The sequence below is a fragment of the Pholis gunnellus genome (genome assembly GCF_910591455.1).
Source record: "Pholis gunnellus genome assembly, chromosome: 8".
In the NCBI taxonomy this organism is placed as follows: Eukaryota; Metazoa; Chordata; class Actinopteri; order Perciformes; family Pholidae; genus Pholis; species Pholis gunnellus.
Window position 1 is genome coordinate 2,936,346 of NC_136534.1, and position 21,172 is coordinate 2,957,517.

Below are 21,172 nucleotides of genomic sequence, written 5' to 3' on the forward strand. Positions count from 1 at the left end.
ATCTGTATAATTCCATTCCGCTGTCTGATGCAATATGAAGTCTAATTCTATCTTGTCTCCATTCCACAGGTTCTTGTGAATCTCGGGGTCGACTGATGCAGCCATGGGCCGATCGCTGGATCTTTGAGAGCAACCTTCCTCCCCCACCACGTCCTTATCGTCTTCCCCCTACTCCTCCAGCTCCTCTTCCTTTGACCCACACTGCTGGAAGTTAAGTCCTCCAAAGCAAGAAACTAGCCTTCAACCTATGATACCTTCTCCTTCTCTTCATCTGTGCACCATGTCAAGCATTGTTCCTTGGAATCCTGGCCAATCACGGTGGCCTCTCTCAGTGCTGCTCTTGTATTTTGCCCCTCTGCTGCTGATGGAGGGCTGTTGCCACGCAGCCCCCTCAGGCCCAGAGTCTGACTCCTGCTCTACCTTAGTCCAGAGCCGCTTTTTCGGCTTCTTCCTGTCATCATCGGTGTTCCCCACCATGCCTTGCTCCTGGACCCTGCAGAACCCCGATCCACGGCGCTACACCATCTTCATCAAGATCACAAAACCCACCGAGGACTGCATGCCGTCCCAGCTCCGCACTTTCCAGTATGAGTCCTTCCTCGAGACCACGCGCACCTACCTGGGCATGGAGAGCTTCGATGAGGTGGTGAGGCTGTGTGACACCTCTGCCCCAGTGGCCTTCCTGGAGGCCGGGAAGCAGTTCCTCCAAATGAGGAAGGGACTTCCTCGGGCGGGAAAGGCCATCTCGGATGGCGACGGGGATTTTAAAACTGAGTACCTGGTGGTGGGGAAGCGCAATCCCAGCATGGCGGCCTGTCAGATGCTGTGCCAGTGGCTAGAGGATTGTCTGGCCTCCAGTACGTCCAACAGGCCGTGTGGCATTATGCAGACTCCATGTTTGTGCTGGGAGCCTCCGCCTCAGCTCAGCGAGGGGGATAGCTGTTATCACAATGGAGTTTACCTGGAAAACTGTTTACCCAGCGTGAAAGAGAGTGGAAAAAATGTTGAGATAAATGGTGAGTAGGAAAGCTTTTGCTGACATTTACCTCAAAATAGTATTTGCTAAGGCGATTACATACATAAACTGCACAGTTTCCAAAAGCATTCAAGTGCTGAGATTGACAATTATCTCTGCTTCTCTGTAAAACAATAAGGAAAGACGACAAGCCTTGCTTTAAAAATATAATTTCAGAAGGTCACCCTTGGCATTTAGCATGCTCTCAGCAAGATGACAAAGAAATGGCATCTTTAGTAGCAATCAAGCTGGTGAAAATGTGTATGATTTGTGAAAAGTGAGGATAATTGTGTGACATTGGCTTGAAAGCAAGTGGAGTGATTTGGCTGAAGTAGGGGAGAAAAGGGGGGACGGAGGGAGGCAAATGGAAGGTTTCGGGTTTCATCTGATGGAAGCGAGCTCAGTGACCTTGCGAGGTAGGCACCGTCTTCCATCCCTCCACGGTCCAGGGAGGGACACTCGATCGGCCTCCGGGAAGCCTGTGGAGAAAGAGGAGAATCGAGTGCAGATATTGGATAGCTCTGGGGATAATCAGAGTGGGGGTGGGAGGGTGTAAAGACAGACAAAACAGGAAGGGAGAAGGCGAGATGCAGAAATGCAATGGAAGAAGGGCCTGTGGCTTGAGGTCTAATTGTCTGCTGCTTGATCCTCGGCTCCCCTCCCCTCTCCTCGGCAGACAGGATGTGGCCTGACATCTCTATCCTGGCTTCGTCAGGACTGTGGCCAAAGGGGATTGAACATTTCTCGGCTCCCTTTTCCTCCCCCTAACCTTTCCACCATCTAACTCTCCCTCCTTCCTCTGCCTCTCTCAGTCGCTTCCCTCGATCAGCCTGTGGTCTCATACTCTCAGTCGTCCTCCTCTTCCGAGCCACCATCTCTGCCTCCCCATCTCTCCCTCCCCGGGCTCATAGTGGGCTGATACTGAGCCAGTCGTGGGAAGCCAACCAAGCAGAGGAGATGTTGCGGTGGGTATCTCCTGCCTTATCCTCCTCCAGTCTCCAGAGCGGCTAATATCCCCTCGCCATCCCAGCCTCCTCTCCGTTAGTTATGACGCTTATGTAATCCCACTTACGGTGCTCAACAGCGGGGTGTGGGCTGTTTGTGCCTTAAGGTGCGAGAAAAAAATTAAAGGAATATACCATCACTGTTGGCTTGTGTAGAGATGGAAAGAGAAGGACACGCTATAGATTTTCTTCTCCCTCTGTGTGCCTCAACCCACATGGGCAAAACGTCTCTCAGATGATAATCCTGCTTTCAGAGTGAACAAGCAACCCTGTGATGAGCTCAACTAGAAGAGGCAAGCCGCCAGTGAATATATGGCTGGATAGGTGATGGATGGGTGGATTGAATTGGTGGATGAAGATAAAAAAAAGAGGATGGGGAGACGTAATGTGGAAATAGGTCGGTGGCAGCCGGTCAGTTTTGGCCTGCAGTGCAGTAATGAGAGGAAAAGAGGGGTGATGGTTGTGAGGGATGAGTGGAGGGAAAACAATACAGAGACGAGGTAGACAGAATGGGGGAGTAGATTAAAGGACAGCCAAGAGGGGGAGTTGTGTCGGGTGAACCGGGTTTGATAAGGATAGATAGTTGTTGCATGGGTCAGGCAATGAGCAGCTGGACCCGTTTGGTCTCAGCACCTTCAGTGACCGAGGAGTTCATAGATTACAGTCTGTCTTACACTCCCTCTCTGCAGAGGGACTGAGGGTCCCGCCCAGTAGCAGATGGAGGGGCGAGACCTGCTGTCAGGACTCTAGCTCTGCTCGTGTCCAGCTGTTTGGGGCTAGACGTGGTCTTGTCCTCCTAATAGGCAGTATGGGAGCTTTGCGTTGTGCTCAATCTCATAGTCCTGTGCACCCAAAGCATAAAAGTTAAAGGAAATTAAATTTAAAAAAGGCAAATTTCTTCATCCAAGCAGCTTATCACTTATCAGATGGCATACAAAAAAGTTTTAAATAGGAACTTTTGATCAAAACCACTATGTGCAGAATTTGAAAGCTTTTTGCTGGTGCTCCTCAGAAGTAGCTCGATAATCAGAGTGAATTGGCACTTTGTTTTATGCTGTCTGACATCATTTTAGCCAATTTCCCGGCCCAACAATCCAAGTTATAAGTCTGTATTGGAGTATCCGCTCATCAAAATGTATATTCAGTGCCAATGTTCAGTGGCACTGCAGGAAGTATGGTGCTCTTTATTTGACGAGATGAATGGTTGAAAATGTTGAAGTCGGACGTGGAGGAACGTGTACTACTGAAAAGTCCAGATCCTGTCACAGACTTCCAATAACCATCATATTCATATCAACCATAATATCCTTAATCATACCATGCACATTATTTGACAAAAAAGGGATGCCCAGTTAACACAAGTACAAGAAAACATACTAACATTTGAGTACTTGCCTATACCAAGGACACATTTGAGTAATACATAATACCATTACTGGGTTAACAGTGATTTAGAATTTTCTTTTTTTATATGAATAACAAATTAAATATACAACACAATGCTTTTACTGATATATTAACATTTTATTTTGTATTTTCCTGGTACAAATGGAGCGTAGTTTGCAGTTAGGATATTATTCATTACCTGTTAAAAGACAATAATACTTTTGACCGATAAATGTCATGAGTTTAACAGTTAAAAAGACATTAAAAATGAAAAAAAAGATGAGCAAGACTCAGAGAAGCAGCTTGTCACTTAAAGGAGGACAGCTGGTCCGACTTAAAGGTCAGCCTGCTCTCAGTGAGCCTGGACCATTGTTCTTGCTAGCTTCGGGCTAACCTCCTTCACTTTAAATGAGCAGTGTGTAGGATTAAGTGACACCCCGTGGTGAGGTGGTAAATTGCCTCCAACTGAATACGCCTCCGTTCACCCCTCCCTTTCCGAGCATGGCAGAGAACTGCAGTGGTCTTAAGGTAAAACCTTAAAGTCTCTCTCTAGAGCCAGTGTTTGGTTTGTCCGTTCAGAGGTACTGTAGAAACATGGCTGTGGCAACATTGCAGACTCTGTGAAGAGGACCCGGTCCCTATGTAGATATGAAGGGCCAATACATCCCCCTAAAAACACACTGGTGCTTCAATCACCAGGCAGCAAGCAAGACACAACACTTGGCTTAGGTCTTGGGGAGTTGTAGCATGTATTCACCGGCAAATGAAACTGTTCTCTCACCCTGCACTGCTACGTTCACAGCTATGACGTTACTGCTGACTTCCTACTCATCGTCACACAGACACTCTCTCTTGACTGACCACTCACTAATGTTGCACCGGGCTGCCAATAGACTTAAACTCTGACAGAGAAAGCCAGACTGACACAAAGCTTACAACCGCACGGCTTAACTAATTGATAGTAGCTGCACGTGTCCATGACAATGCATGCAGTGGTGTCGGGTGCAGTTGTATCGGAGTAGTAATTACGAGTACATGAGCACAGTATTGTACCAATACCCAATACAGGTAATCGCTGCATCCTTGAAAATGTCTTTTGTTTTGTAACATATCCAGGGTTTTGTAGAATTGTCCAATGTTGCCGTACTTATCTTGCAATTGTTATGGGATATCCTTTTTTTTCTTCCCAACCAATCAGTAGTGATGTATCCGCCACACTTACGATATCTTCAGTCGACATGGAAGTAAAGTTGGTAAAGTTAGCAACGAGCTTTAATGTTTTCCATGATGATTTTTTTTTGTCAGTTCCTAGGAGGCATGGTGCTGATTAGTCAATCATTTTTTAAACAAAAATGATAAACCAACAATGTACGAAGATGAAATGGCAGTATTACAAATAAATTACACCCCCACAAGGGCAGGCCCTGTGTGCATATGGGGTAAATGGTTAGATTAATGTATTGACATTCAGATTGATGCGCTCAGTGTTAGCCTACTATGAGTAATACAACATCCGATGTTGCCGGGTGACCTCTGGTATGACAGATATGGTACAGCTTGATTAACTGTTCCCGTGTCAATCGGATGATCAATAGGACGCGCTTAACCTACACTGATTCTATGTGACCTTTGATCAAATTTAAAAGGGACACCAAGTGTTTTGTTGCGTTTTTTTATCAATAACACTCCGGTTTCAATTAAGAGTCTCAGTGTCCCTGAATAGCAAGGAGGAAATAAAATCAAATATCCTAGAAAATTAATTTTATTACAAAAGATTTGCAAAGAAAAGCTTCATTGAAATGTCATAAAAAAGAATAAAGAATTCTGGCTTCATATGGTGATTACAGTTGAGCAGGTCTGTGTTTTGTACCTCCATGGCTCACTGTGTGAACACAGGGAGAAATCTTTAACCTTTAAGATGAAGAGGACTGGTGATTTCAGGGCTATTTTTGGAATGTTCTGACATTCAAATGTTGAAAGTTAAAGGTTTTGGGAAAAAAAATATTGGCTGTTGGTAGCTTCAGTCCAGAGATATTGGCTATGGAAATCCATTTCGGTAGATCTCCGATGTGGGCTTGTGCATGTGTGTGGAAGGGTGTGATTGCTGTCATGAAATTTGGTGTGGCACGGAGCGGGAAAGGACTCATTCGTTAGCCGTCAGTGGACAGCAGGGGAGGCAGTGAGTGATTAAAGCATGGATGAGAGAGATGCTGGGAGATGAGAGAGCACATGACTCAATCTGAACAAAAGGGACATGTTTGCGATAGCTTTGAGAAAGCGCTGGAGATGACCAGCAAAGTGAAGTGTAGGTGAAGGGGACAGATACAACTTGCCCACAAAGCCGTGGGACCATCTGGGTGGGTGACCTTGTTTGCACATCATGCACTCTCAAGTTTGGCTTTGCAGTCATTTTCAAGTGTGAAATATTTAATAAAGCTTGGAGAATCACCACGCAAGGACACAGTGTCACAGTCTAAAAGCACTCTGCACACAGACAGAAAGGCTCAGATCGCAGCTTCACGCCAAAAAAACAACAACAACAAAAAGAAAACTCAGGTTTTAAAAAACACACGGTCTGGCCCATTTCAATAGCTCCTCCAAACGTGGTCAAGAAACACAGCTTCCCTCGGCCTGAGTTTATATACAGGTACACTGGTCCAGGTGTCCATCATGTGTTCAAGTCAAACTTGATTGTGAGGCTGAGGATAATTCCTGAAATTCAGCTTGTGCTTAAAATGCACATTGTGGCACTCTCTAGCATTTTGACCATGTGCTTATGCAACATGAAACATTCACCAAATATATATTCGTACTCTGTCAGCATTTTGGTAATACAATCTGATATATGTCACTTTTGTTGTCTTCTTTGGAGAGAAAGTACAAATTCAGTCTTTAAGGCTTTAAGATCCTCTAAATCAGGGGTGCCCACACTATTTATATATATATATATATTTGCTTTCAGTTTTCTCAAATCCTGATTCCTGGTAGAAACTGTAGTGTGGCACTCGTAGCGGTGACAGTGACGCAGCTGTCAACAAGATATGACTAGTTTCTGTGTGTGTGTGTGTGTGTTGTAAAGGTCTCTGTCATGGGGAGATGTGTGTCAGTTCCAGGCGAGAAGCACCGATAACAACTAGTATGTGTGTGTGTTTTGATTGTGTTTTCCCCATTGACACAATCAGTGAGTGCTAGTAACCAACATGTAGAGTGTGACAGTATATGTATATACAGTCAGGGCCATAGGTTTTTGGACTGTGGCACAATTTTACACGACTCCAAGGGATTTGAAATGAAGCAATCGATATGTGGTTGAAGTGTAGATTTTCAGCTTTAATTCAAAGGATAAAACTAAAATATCACATTAACCGTTTAGGAATTACAGCCATTTTTACACTTCCCCTCAGGAAATTAAAATATGGGCGAAACGGTTGTGGTCCTGGTAAACAGCTGATTTTGTGGCAAGCCGACGGGTAGTCCTCGTGTCATGTTTATTTCTACCCACAAAACAGATCTTTGAAATATATAATACAACACTTTCAGCTCTTTGTTCACATTCCAAGACAAACCGATATATGTATGATTACTTTTGCTCACTGTTACATTAACTGTCCAACGAATGAAATCCAAATAATCCAACCACTTATCTTTCCATTGATGAAATGAAATCACACACTATAGGATCCTCCTTACCGGTTTATTATATATGAACATTAAAGGTTTGTTAGGGTGACACTTAACAATGTAAAGGGAAGAAGTAATGATAACGCCTTTCGGCTTTTCTTTATTATACCCACCATTATAAATCCACTATTGTTCAACCTCTAACATGTACAGTTTATACATTGTTTTTGTCATTTTATATTTGGATTTTTATTTAGGGATAACTACATGGTCCAATCCCACATTCCCAAGGTTACTACCTTTATACATAGAAACACAACTTCTTTGTCACATAGTTCGTCCACCAGAGAGCACTGACAAGTTACATTTTTCACAGTCAAATGTCTTAAACATATTTTTAAAACTGCATACTCAGCTGATAGATAGATAGGTAGGTGTGTGTGTGTGTGTGTGTGTAATAAACAGACAGCAAGTGAAATGGGACTTGAAACTTGTTTTCCTTTTGTGCTTCAACTGCACTGCCTCCAGTCAGTTCTGTAAATGTCAAAACAGCGGTGAGATACATCATTTCACAACTTTGATCACAGCCTACTCAGAGCTGCTTGACACACTGCTTGTGATGGAGGGGTAAAGAAATGACAAAAGACCAGACGGTCCAAAAACAGTGACGGCGTATAGAAAGAAGGAGGAAATGCTCATAAACACCCCTGACTTGCACTTTTTCCTCCAGTTTGTTGGCAGCCGGTTGCGGTTTAGGAAGATGAATGTGAGCGCCGAGTCTCTCTGAGAGCCCGGCCGGACCACATTGGTGCTAAACTAAGGGATTTCCAACCCACCTCCATAAGGGAGCGCTGAGGAATCCTAAAGCAGGTTGAATACATTAGCTCCTCTCCACACACATACGCACTGTGCACAGCACCGGTGTACACACACATAGAGAAATATCCCACTAGAAACCTGCACAGACTCACCGGTGCAACCACGCACTGGTCCCTCGTGACCGAGTGTGGGTGGCTGACCGAGGGAGAGAATAAAGCTGATTTTGTGTGTGAGCATGAGGAGGGAGCGAGGCGTGGTGCTCGCCACATGGGGCGCCGTGTGGGCAGGAGTGAACCGCAGAGAGACGGCAGGAATGTGTAGCGGTTGCTCCGACTGCAGGGGGCCACTCAGCCTGTTTGAGAAGTTTTCATATGGAGCTTGTTCCTTCAGAACGGAGGCAGGGAAAACAATTATGAAACGCATGGACCTCTTTGTGGTGACGGGATGTCCAACCTACCAATGATCGGTGTGATTATTAGACATCGGTGGCTGTGATTAAAAGCATCGTAGTTATTTCTACCCAAGTCAAATCAACTGCATCGATGTATTTGAGTCAGAGCTGAACACATCATGGTAGAAGGATTGTGACATGTGCAATATACCGAGTCCAGCACTGCACCATGGGTAAACCTTTAAAAGGATGGAGCTGTGCTGAGCATTTGGCATCATTACTGTTGCTTTACTGCTGTGCTTCCTGTTAAAGGAACTGCTTGATGAGAATATGCTGCAGCTGTAGTTGTTGTACAGAAGAAGGGGGCCGGTTGTAAACATGAAAAGGTACAGCATCCAGCCTGTAGCCACAGATCTGGGGTCAGCCATCAGCAGTAGATACTGATAGGCCCAAAGACAACACCGCCTCTATACATTCTTAAGTCCTCATCAGGCAGTGGGGTGGCTTTTTGTCATCGTTTTCAACGAGCGTGAAGCGCTTCGCTCGCTGCTGCTGCGTTGATGAGCGCCTTGTGTTTTTGCAGGAGCGGCTTGAGTTGAAAAAACTGAAACTCAATAACGCACCCAACGTCATTCTCGTTTTTTTCTTCTCATTATTGGAACTGTTGCTTGATATGACTGTCAAAAAGTCATGACTGTATGACTTTCCCAACCGTAGTTACCATGATCTGATCAGTAAACAGCAGGACGCCAAGTAGTGCAGCACTTGAGATGTTTTTTAGCTTCTCATAGCTCATACAATTTGTTCTACTTTGATTTAAATGTTTCACCGTGTGTCTGTGTTTTTAAAGCCATGCTGCTTTACTGTTGCTCTCCTGCTGCTTGTTGGCTACTGCATACAACAGCTTACGGGGTTGAAGTAGCAATTTCCTGACTCTTGAGCCAATCAACAGCTTGTGAAAGTCACATGTTTAAATGGCTAACTTTATGGCGTTTTTTTCCTTGTCATTTCTCTCATAAGCTTTTTTAGTGTCTTATTATTATTATTATTATTAGGACAAATCTCTGTGTGTTTATTTGTTTATTTGGATCTGATCACAGCTCTGTGGCTCCTGGAATGATCTGCCGCCTTCATCTCTTCTAAGAAGAGACATCCTGAAGACATACGTAGAGTATAACTGTATATTCAGCAATGGGCTGTATTAGAAAGTGATTCATTATGTTTCATGATAATACGGTGATTTAGCTACAGCTATAAGTCTGTTTCAAGCACCACTTGAAAGTAGCACAATAGCTACGGTAACATAACCGCTAACAGACGGGGCTGCTTAGGCTGATAAGACAAGCACATAACTCAGCTCTGTCGCGTGACGTTGATATGCGCCGCAGAATAATGCACATTATTTTTCCTTGTGGTTTAACCACTTCAAATCTCTCCAGAGTATTGAGATATGTTCTCACTGTACTTTATTTGTGTGTTAATAATGCATTTTGAAGCATAAATTGCAACTCTGCTTGGCCCAATAGTAATATCCATCTTTCTGAAAAGAAGTTGTAGACCATTTCACAGTAATGGTAAACATTATGTGTATTTGAATGACATAACCTGACAGGAAGTAAACATTGACCCAAGTTGTTGCCGAGCAGTTCAGTTCAGTTGAAACAGTGGAAGCTAGCTCACTGGCTGTTTCTTTCTTTCAGTATTGATCAAAGGACGAGGGCATCAACATACCTCATGTTGCACTTAAACTTAACAGAATTGAGTATTCTTGAATGTTTTATTTTTATTTATTTTGTTTCAAATTGGACATCTTCAATATTTGTTTTTTTATGTAAGACTATAGCCCAACGTTCTTTGCTTTAACTGTTCTTGAAGTTCTTTAATTAATAAATGGAAAGCAAAGTTATATTTGGCTCCTCCCCTTTTCTTTTGCTGATCCGAAAAATGATCCGGACTGTGACTCAAGAACCGTGAGGTTTGTGATCCGTTGCACCCCTAGTTACAACTGTTAGCCTTGCAGAGATAGTAATGCTGGGTGGTAGGTCAGTCCACCACTTGGTCCTGATTGGATCAGAATTCTCACTCGGATGAGTGGAATGACTTTTTCTCTAGTGCCACCATCAGGTCACAGTGAACCTATCCAGTGAAATATCTCAACATCTTCCCAAATGGATTTCCATGTCATTTTGTACAGACGTGTGGTTTCCATACACTTAATCCTAAGGATGTTGGTGCTTTCTTGACCTTTAGCGCTAACATGACGTTGACATTTGTAGTTATGATCCAAATGCCTTCTCCATTGGATGGATTGTCATTCAATCAGGTGTTGTGATGTTCACCTCAGGATGAATCGTATTAACTTTTCCTCTAGCGCCATCATGAGGTCAAAATTACAATTTGTCAAAAACGTGAACATGGTGAACATTACACTGTTGATGTTTGAAGGTCATTTTTGGGTAGCCTACATGACAGAATATGGTGTGCCTAGTAGGGTTAGGCAAGGGGACAAATATATCGGCTGTCGATGATTGGCGTACATGGCTGGTTGTTTTTGTTTTGAGGGGGACAGTTTTTGTCATTTTGTTAAGCTATTTTAATAGCCTGTCTGTCTCTCTCTCTCTCTCAGTTAATATCAGAGGGTGTGTGGTTGTATTTTTTCCTGTTTAATGAAGGTAGGTGTAAGAACATTTCCTTTTTTTACATTTTGTTCCGTCGCACACACACCTGTGGAAATATATTTGCAGTCACTGGATGTTTGGCTGAAAGAGGCTGGTTGAAAAAAATGTAACATATCATCCAAACCCTAGCGCCTATAAGACATTTAGTGACCGAGTCTGTATATAAAAGCAATCAAGCAAAAGCAGCCCGGGGTTAAGGTTACTGCATCAGCTCAGGAGCTGACACTCCCAGCCACTACAGAAGAGAACAACTTAACATTTGAAAACAGTCGGTCGCTCATGAAGTCTCTGGCCTTTACCAGCTCCACCTGTTCTCTGTCAAAGGACTCACTTGAACTTAAGAGTCAGTGCGAAGAAGTCGAGGAATTGTCCGTCCCCTTCCTCGAGGCTGCCTTGTCAATGGACGGCCTATCTCAGGTCCCTCTCCACGCCGCCTGAGGGTTTATTAAACATTCATGCTTTAATTAAGCAATTTTACCGCCGCTACTTACAGCGGATGATAAAAAGCCCCGCTCCGGGATGAGCACGGCGAACAGACAAATGTGTGTGTGTGTGTGTGTGTGTGTGTGTGTGTGTGTGTGTGTGTGTGTGTGTGTGTGTGTGTGTGTGTGTGTGTGTGTGTGTGTAAAAGTGTCCTACGCAAGAGGCCATTCATTTCCTGTCATAAAGAAAAGTGTGAGGATTAGAGAAAAGACAAGTTAAACTTTTTTTACCTCCCTCATCAGTCATGTGTGACTGTAGGAGAATGGTCGGCGGATGATGTTACGGCACGATAAGGATCCCTGTGTCTTCTGACAGGCAGCCCGTCACCATTCGCCTGCTCGCTGCTACTCTCTCTCTCTTTCTCTATTTTACACTTCATCACACACTTTTTCTTTTCTTTTTTTGAAATCCAGAAGAGCCTAGGAGAATCTAATCCCTTTGCACCTCAGAAAAGTGCTCTATTATGAAAGACTGCGTTGTGTCTCGGAAGGGTGAAGGTGTGTGTGTGTGTGTGTGTGTCAGTGAGACAACAGTGTGTGTTCCTGTTGCCAGTCTACTTGGGTGACTGTCTCACTGTTGTTCTTCAGATTTGATGACTTGGACAATGAAGATGAATTACTTGGAGCACACTGGAATGTATGAGGTTATTGCTGCTGTGCATCAGAGCTGGATGGCAAAAAAACCCACTCTACATATACATGTGTGTGCGTGTATGTGTGTGTGTGTGTGTGTGTGTTGTTGCATCTGCGTGCCTCTGTGTCCTTGTTAAGAGCAGGCGGTAGCTCTGTGGGAAGGCTGTAAAGGCTGCTCTCCTTGGCGGTATCACCTGGAATGACACCCAGAGGTGACACACTGTCAGAACACACACCCACTCAAGACGTAGGACACACACACACACACACACACACACTCAAGACGTAGGACACACACACACACACAATAAGCTGAGCAGATCTTGGCCAAAACCCTGCCAGGTCCAAGAAAATAACTCATTATTGCAGACATGCTCTTGTAACAACACACACAAAATACACAGTCCAACACACACCCATCAGACCCTTCCTCCTGAACTGTCTGTCTAAATTTACTGTACAGGATGCATCTCGATTGTTGGGATAATTGTCCGACCACAGACAGTTGCTTCTATCTAGAACCTCGGCAGACGTTGGTTTGCAGAGTCAAACCTTGTAAACTGGAGCTTCTTGTGAGGGTCACCTCCTAATGTGTGTTCAGACCGAACGGATCGGACCGAAGCGGTGCAGATTTTTACCACCAGCTCCAAACAAGCAAGGTAATGACTGAGCAGACGTTGGCTCCACTTGATTTCCTGCATTCTGGTGAATCTTTCAGCATCAATTCATGGAGGAAATGTCCTTATTCATGTGTAGAAAAACACCAAATGCAGGCGCCAACGATTCAAAGTCTAATGTAATGTAATGCAGTAAGGATCTCAGGAGTTCAGAATCAGAAATACTCTATTGAGCTCTAGGGGGAAATTGTTACGTTATTTCTTTTCCATTTTATAACACACAAATATTTAAATATAGAGAAGTTATAAAATTAAGGTATCAAACACGCATTACTACTTTCCAGTTAAATATTTAACATTTATTGCAACACGAAAAAAAGCAGTAAATAACATCTTACTTGTGTCACCCTCACAGGCAATTCAGTATATATATATATATATATATATATATATATATATATATATATATATATATACATACACAGTATATATATATATATCATATATTAATATTCAGTATAATATAAAACACACACATACATATATATAGATATAAGCTATGATGAGTTTTCACTGTTCATTTACCATCTCAATTAAATGTTGATGCCTCCATGACCAAGTTGTCATGAAACTTATGTAGAAGAAAAGATGTTCACTTTGCTTAATATGTAGCTTGACAGAGTTCTCATGTGTGCCCCGGTGTTCTCATGTTTCCTTACCTCCTCATCCCTCACTCCCTAACTGTCCGTGCTGGATCTGTCCCCGGTGTTTTAAAAAGCTAAATAAGTTATTCGCATGACTGCATCCAGCTAGTCAAACCTGTCTGGTACAGCTAGTAGAGAAGCTTCATGTACTGCTTCCCTTTCCCGCTAGTCTGCTGTCTGATTGTGAGGTCAGGCTGATCTGGGATCAGCTCTTTCACTGTAGTTTCTCCTCAAACTTCTCCTCTCAAACGGGTCTCGGGTCTCGGAGGAGTAGTGCTCGTGCTCGCCTGTAGAGACTTCTCCTGACAAGAACGCGCAATACTGAATCTATTTGAGGACGCTGATTGGCTGTATGTCACTCATTTCTATCTTTAATCAGCGATTGGCTAAACTGCTTCATAGACCCGCCTCGGTGGGGCCAGATGCGTTTGGCCCCACTAGCTGCGCGTTCTGAGACGTGCACACAAGCGGAGATGACGAGCAGACAGGCTGCATACAAAATCCCCTTCAAAATAAAAGCACAGGATTTCTTTTTCTTCTTTTTTGGGGGGGGGAGCTCAAGGTGGGGCCAGGCCCCATGGCCCTCTATTGACCAGCCGCCACTGGTTATAATATATATTGTTATTATATTTTTTCTCTCTTGTGGATCAACTTCTCAAATGTAATGTTATCTTTGCTGAGTCGACACAGATGTGTTTATGCATGACTTACTCTCCCCTACTCTTTAGTGTCAGGTTTATGGGATGTGCATGTGGCACCTGATCAATGATACAATAATTCATTTTGATTTTTTCATAAACCCACTGGACTTCAAAGATCTCAAAAGTCATAGTATTTTGAGAAAAACGTAATAATCTAAGAACGACGTCGCAGTTTGAGAAGAATAAAAGTCGTAAAATGAAGGTTTCATGGTTTCACAGCCACAGGTTTCACCAACAAGCACCTGATCCTGTTATGTGAGAAAATTGAAACCATTTCCAGGATGAGGCAGCAGCTGGAGTCCAGCAGGGACCTGGTTTTGTCCAGACAGCTGAGACCAGAGCTCAGTCCTGATGACGTGAGAGCCAGCTGGAATCTAACAGAGCAGAGGTGTCTGCAAGAGGAAAGTCGAACCAACTGGAAGCTACAGTAGCTGGACCGTCAGGAAACGCTAAAACATGGACATATAACGGCCTATTCTATTATGACTTTTATTCTTGAAATGTCACGTTTTCTCTCTTTATATTGTGATTTAATTATCACAATCTCAGATTTTTTACAGAACCACTAATCCTCCTTTTTGTGAAAACTCTTTCTCAAATGTGTGTTCAACACAAATGTGTGTTCCACACTCCTCATATCTGTCCGAGAGGAACAACGCTTCTTCTTTTTCCTATTTAATAGCAACCATTGCTTTTGAGGTTGCACACTGCCCCCTACTGTACCGGAGGCATTGTTCATTTATGAGTCGTATTCTAGCAGTTCTTGAAAAATAAACGTACTCTGCTACTTTTGCGTTGTTATTTAGGGAGAAAGATGCACATAGTCCAATAATGAAGGGGGTGTGTCCACTGCATCCGACCAAACGCCTCTGTGTACCACAGGAGCTAACAGCGGGTCTGTGGTCAGCTTGTGACTGATTTCAAAATGCACCTGGGCCCCGTTCTTCTTACGTGGATCACCAAGTTATCCAGACTAGAATGTTGATGATTTTACATGGAGGTAAAGAATTAGAAGAGATGTTCACTTTGCCTAATATGTAGCTTGACAGAGTTCTCATGTGTGCCCTGGTGTTCTCATGTCTCCTTACCTCCTCATCCCTCACTCCCTAACTGTCCGTGCTGGATCTGTCCCCGTTGTGTTAAAAAGCGAAATAAGTTATTAGCATGACTGCATCCAGCTAGTCAAACCTGTCTGGTACAGCTAGTAGAGAAGCTTCATGTACTGCTTCCCTTTCCTGCTAGTCTGCTGTCTGATTGTGAGGTCAGGCTGATCTGGGATCAGCTCTTTAACTGCAGTTTCTCTGCCAAAGTTCTCCTCTCAAACGGGTCTTGGTGGAGAAGTGCTCGCGCTCAGAGACTAGTCCTGACGAGGACGCGCAGTTTAGGGCGATACAAATTTTGACACATGCTGATTGGCTAAATTGTATGTCATACATTCATATCTTTAATCAGCAATTGGCTAAACTGCTTCATAGACCCGCCTCCTGTGGGCCATTTCTCCAGCGCTGCTGAGACGTGCAGACAGGCGGAGAGGACGTGCAGGAAAAGCAGATATTTTGAGCAGATATCATATATTACACATATTACTGGGTGCGTGACTACTCAAGCTGCCACTATTTCAAATTAGGAGTGCATGTTTTCCAAGAAGTTTTCATCTAAGTTTCATAAATCAACCCAAAGTACCACGTTAGCTGGATGAGAATTAACAGGGTTAGTTTAGTCTGAAAGTAGCACGATAGCCTGAATTAAGGCCTTTTGAGTTTTTTGTTTAATTTGCACGTCAATGTGTATTTTTTAGAACTGATCCCGAATATTTTGCAGAAAAAAGGCAACATACTTTTTTCGGAACAATATTGATACTTCTTTGCAGCGTGAACAAAAGCATCAACCAATCACGTTGTGCGTTTATTTTTATAGAACAACAACAAGGAGGATCCGCAGTTCGAATCAAAACTTGATTTCTCCTTTCAACCTTGACAAAGAGCGTAGATCCACTCCTACTGTTCTTACCTTTCACAATAAAAGCTTCGTACATAAAATATTTGTAGCTGTGTTGTTTATTCGTCAAGGCCATTAGAGACTCATAATCATTATTTCTACATCAAACCGAACCGTGCCTCAGTCATACCAGTCAAACCTAATAACACATAACAGGAGAACAATGTTAGAAATGTTATCATCTCAACTCTCTGCAATGCAGTGAGTTTATAATCATCTTCCAGGAGCTGCTCCTCTTTCTTCAGTCTTAGTTTGGATTGATTTATTTACTCTCATTTATTTCTCATCAAAGCATCACAACGTGATTAGGTTGTGCCTTTTCACAGTTTCTCATTCATTTGCGTGATAGACTTCGTATCTTATCATTGCTTTCATATCCGCTAAAGATTATACTGCGCAATCTAATCTCAAATGAAAATTACAATTAATTCCAAAGAACACATTCTATTACTGCAGCTCAGACGCCCAGAGGCTCCACTGATGGTAAATCTTTTTCAGTCTGTTTCAGCTAAATCTAATTCTCCCTCCCCTCCAGATTGGAGCTCTTCTCTCAGCGTACTGTGGTAGAAAGATCACTGATGAATTATCTTTGTCGGAGGTGTTAGCGCTGCCGTGTTGTGCTAATGCTTCTGCTTTCAATTTAGGAGATAAAGTTGCTTTTAATGCCGTGATAGTTTGATTGTTGAAGGTTAAAAACTATCCTTGGGCTCTGCGGCTGCTGACATCAGCCAAATTCTGTCTGTTCTCTGTTCAACTCAGTGGAGGAGGTCTAGAAAAGGAAGGGGAGTTATAAGCTGATCACTTGACGCATCTTACTGTAAAAAGTAAAAATTGGTTATAGTTTGAGGAGAGCATAAATTATTCAATAAACATATGTCAGTTGTTAAAGTGGGATTTGGCAGGTGGGGGAACTCTACCAGCCAGTCCACACAGAAGTATGCAACCGTCACTCGCACGTCTCTGTTAACAGATTCATTTCCATTGTACACGCATCCCCCCAGTTAGGGGGGTCACCAAACACATCCCCAATTAATCAAATTACCAAAAACGTATTGTCACACAGACGACCTTGAGCCTTTATCAGACAATGCAAGTAAGGAAATAAACTGCTTTGTCAACATACAGTTAGTTAAAGCATCTTTTTATTGAAATATCATCACACCTAAATACTCATTTTCAACATTTCCCATCAGACAAAATCATATTTTGGTGTTTTGGATTCCCTTCATGGGTTTTCAAAACCCATTGTCACAAGAGTAAGTGCAGACGGTTCTGTTGACTTTCACCATCTGATGCCAAACATCTAGAGATGATTCCGTGCTTGCTCTTCATTTTCTTTTGGGTAACATTTTATTTCAGCCCCTGAAAAAAGATAAAGCTCTATTTGAAGAATGAAAACTGAAATAGAATACAAACACTCAAAGGGCCATCTAGGATGAGCTTAGTCTTCTGAGCTAATACACTGAAATGTATTTATTTTATTTATCTAATATTTCTGTATAATCACTCTTGATGCAGAAATGATATTGTTGCAGACCACCGTTGCCTCTAAAAGAAAACTTAAATGCAGACGCCCTGTTTTCTTTCAGCCTTCAGCGTGCTAAAAGTAGAAATGAATATCCATCCACTGTGGTGGGTCCCTATGTGGCACTAGAGCGTCTAGTACCAGAAGGCAGCGTAGCACTTCATCTGTTTTTAAATGCTCTTTAATAGCATGCAAAGGCCTGGCTGGTCCTGCTGCTGCTAGCAGAATTATACTTAATGACACAATGCAACAAAGAGACAGGAGGGGTTCATCCAGGTGCTTCTACATACAAGCAAAATGTCTCCAGATGCAAAACAGGTCAATCAGCATAAAGAACCAAGTGCGTTCCTGACTCCTCTAATAGCCCGCTCATTTCATACATTTTAAAGGCTTACGCTCTGTGCCATCACAGGTTTCGACTGTGGCACATTCTGGCAGGAGACTTGTGCAGATATTAAAATTCCGTAGCAATGAAAGGAAATGTTGCACATACAGAGGATACAAAGCTTTGCATGCCAGCCTCCATTTACAACTAAATAGATGCACATAAATATAGTTGGAGTGTTCCAAGCTTTTCGTTGCCACTTTGGGGTATAGCAGGCTGCTTTTTTTTGCTATTTTTATTGAACACTGGTGAATTTTTTAAAAAGCCTATTCTCACCTAATGAAGGTGCAAATGTTTCAAAACAGGTTTTAGTTCTTTAACGTTTCGAAATGTCATAGATCAGCTCAGCACTGAACTTGAAACGAAATGTTACTCAAGCAGGAGGTAATAGTGCATTTGTTGAGGACTATTTTCAGCTGCTGATCAATATGTATGGCACCAGGATGATGAGCATTATAGGAATTTATGATAGTTTAACGTCTTATACCATGAGCACTAATGTACTGTACAGCCTCCACGCATTTAGTCTCAGGCTTCCCACCAGCCATTTCCCATTTAAGCCACAAAAGCACTAGTGAGGTCTAGCACTGATGTTGGGTGATCAGGTCTTTCATAAAACACTCTGTGAAAAGGTTAAAGTTCTTAGATGATCATTCAGTGTGTAGCCCCGCCCTAAAGCAGAGTATGCGTTATGGTCTGTTTGACTCTAACTGGACCATCATTTACTAAATGAACATCATGCTGTACTGAAGAAGACTTGAAACTAGAGATTGAGACCATAAACTCATGTTTACAATGTTTACTGAAGTAATAAATCAAGAGAGAAGTAGAGTCATTTTCTCATAGACTTCTATACAACCAGAGGAGTCGCCCCCTAGTGGACATTAGAGAGAATGCAGCTTTAAGGTACTTCCTCATTGGCTTCACTTTTCAGAACCGAAGGTTGCCGTCTGTGTATGAGTCATGTAGAAATAGTATTTCTCCATGTAACAATTGCAATACCTTAATTTGGAGTGTAACCAAAATCAACCTAAAAAAACATGATGATAGAGAACTTGAATCCCAATAGCTGCCTGTGCAAATCACTGCCCAGTAAGTTATTCGTGGTCCTTTTTCTTTAGCAAGATATTTTTTTTGGTCCAAATCATTCTTTCTTTATTTCTCTCATGGCGTTAACACTAGTCATTATTTGTTTGAGTCTCCCACTGTACTACCACTACTGATACTGATAAATCGGTTTCATAATATAATCCTTTTTTTCTTACTCTTTAAAGGACAGTTAAAACTGTTAAAATACAGTTAAATTAATGATGCGCCACAAAGCGGAACCGGCAGCTGCATGTAGACATTTCGGAGGCTCAACTCTGCTCATGATCAAATATCATGATTCTCATCCTGATTAGGGGACATAAATCAGGTTGAAATGGACAATGTACAAGTTTGTGCAGTGAAGACAGTTGAAGGTTAATCCAATTTGGAATACTTGGAACCTAATGGAAAATACAGAAAGGTTTAGGAGTTCACTGCTTTGGAACTTAGAGATCTAGAACCCAAACCATGAAAAACACTCATATGGACAAAGGGGTTATATACCTTTGGCCATATGTATACTGGAATGTGTTCAGCACACATGGAGCTACATAAAACTCATTTTGTCAAGAGGGTATAGTTCATAGATGTGCCCACCAAAGTGGAGGTGGGGGCTGAGAACTTCCATCAACACATCTACGGCTGTATGTCCATCACCCACCGTGACCTGTGAGGCTCTTCCTGCGTAGCCCACCAGGATGAACCCCCAGCGCCCCCCTGCCACCTCCTCATCCATCTCTCATCTCTGTTTCACTCAGTCGCTGCCTCTGTCTCTGAGTCACAATGCAGTCCCATCCCACACTGTGTGGGGAGATGAGGGCTTCTGATGTATGAGAGTGTTCTAAAGCGTGGGAAGGGTAAACCGCATTGCTCAGAGATCTGTGTGTGTGTGTGTGCGTGCGTGCGTGTGTGTGTGTGTGTGAGCTTGCATCTGTTTGTGTGTGTGCGCAAGTGGATGCGAGGCTTACAGGTTAGCGATCCCTGGACGCCTCTGAATATCTTTCACATAGCATGCCGTATGGGTTTTAAATGGAGCAGTTAACTGTGTTTCCCAAAGTAACTTGGAGAAACACTGAAGAGAAAAAAACAATGACGCATTCATCAACTGTGGAGTGAATGAAAAAAAGCTGGAGAGAGTTAAGGACACACCAGAGCACAGCGGGGGCGATTTTCAGTCTTAATAGCCATGTGGGGCGAGGATGAGGGGGTGGGAATCCACTCAAGTCCATGGAGGAAATAGACACGGAGGTTCTAGCAGTTCCCATAGGAACACTGATGGCCAGTGCATCAGGGTTACTGGGCGCAAACAACATCAAGCTGCAGACAAAGTACTTCCCAGCAGCTCTCGGTTCTTAAACTGCTGCGGAAGTCAACATAGACTCAAAAAACGTTGCTGCCTGGCTAACAGAGGCTCCCAAAATAATCGCACTTGGAGGTGGCGGCCGCACGCCAAAGTGGAGTCCACGGAGGCTTTATCAGCAGTCGTCTCCTCCAAAGATGGATGTTGTTGAGAGAGACAAAATAACCAGTAAGACGCCTTATTTCTGTGAGCTGTCAGTCAGACTGGAGAAAAAGAAAGAAAAGCATCTGATCCCCATGGTGAGAGACCTTTTGAGCCTTTTTCTTATCGCTCCCTCTGAAATGGGGCATTCATCTTCGGAATTGAAATGTCTGGTTGGCTGACCTGCACCTGAAACCAAAGAGCGGACCCATGATATGTATTTATAGACAATGGGGTTTTGGGCAGAGCGTTGCAGAGGAAGGTGAGAGGTGTAATGGTTTGTGTCTCCTCGGCTGATCGGGCTAAAGAGGTGACACAGATTTACGCTGATTCAACAATCTCTCGAGTGTATGGAATTAATAGTTTGAATTTTACACCACAAGAATTTGACTGATCAATGGGTTTTAATAAAGCTCCTTCCTTACATATACTTAACATGTTGTATTTGAGTCAGTGTCTGAGTCACATCTCTGTAAAAAATGACCAAACAGCAATCGGACTCAGCCGGACCGTAAACACGTTCAACACCACTGAACTTTGAATTGAATGGCCTCATATAGGGAGGTCACGTTACCTGGAATTGAGTAAATACCAATACAAATACACGATGATTCAGCTTTTAT

The 21,172-nt window shown here is 43.0% G+C and overlaps 1 protein-coding gene across 1 annotated transcript in view; it reads left to right on the forward strand.

The window, feature by feature from the left end:
• Positions 1–280: 280 nt before the first annotated feature.
• adgrb1a (adhesion G protein-coupled receptor B1a) overlaps positions 281–21,172 on the forward strand; it is a gene marked incomplete at both ends in the record, with an annotated part of 105,740 nt that continues 84,848 nt past the window's right edge. Inside the window, one exon of the mRNA XM_079164968.1 lies at positions 281–1,016. Coding sequence (XP_079021094.1) covers positions 281–1,016 — 736 coding nt within the window. The remainder of the gene's footprint in view (positions 1,017–21,172) is intronic.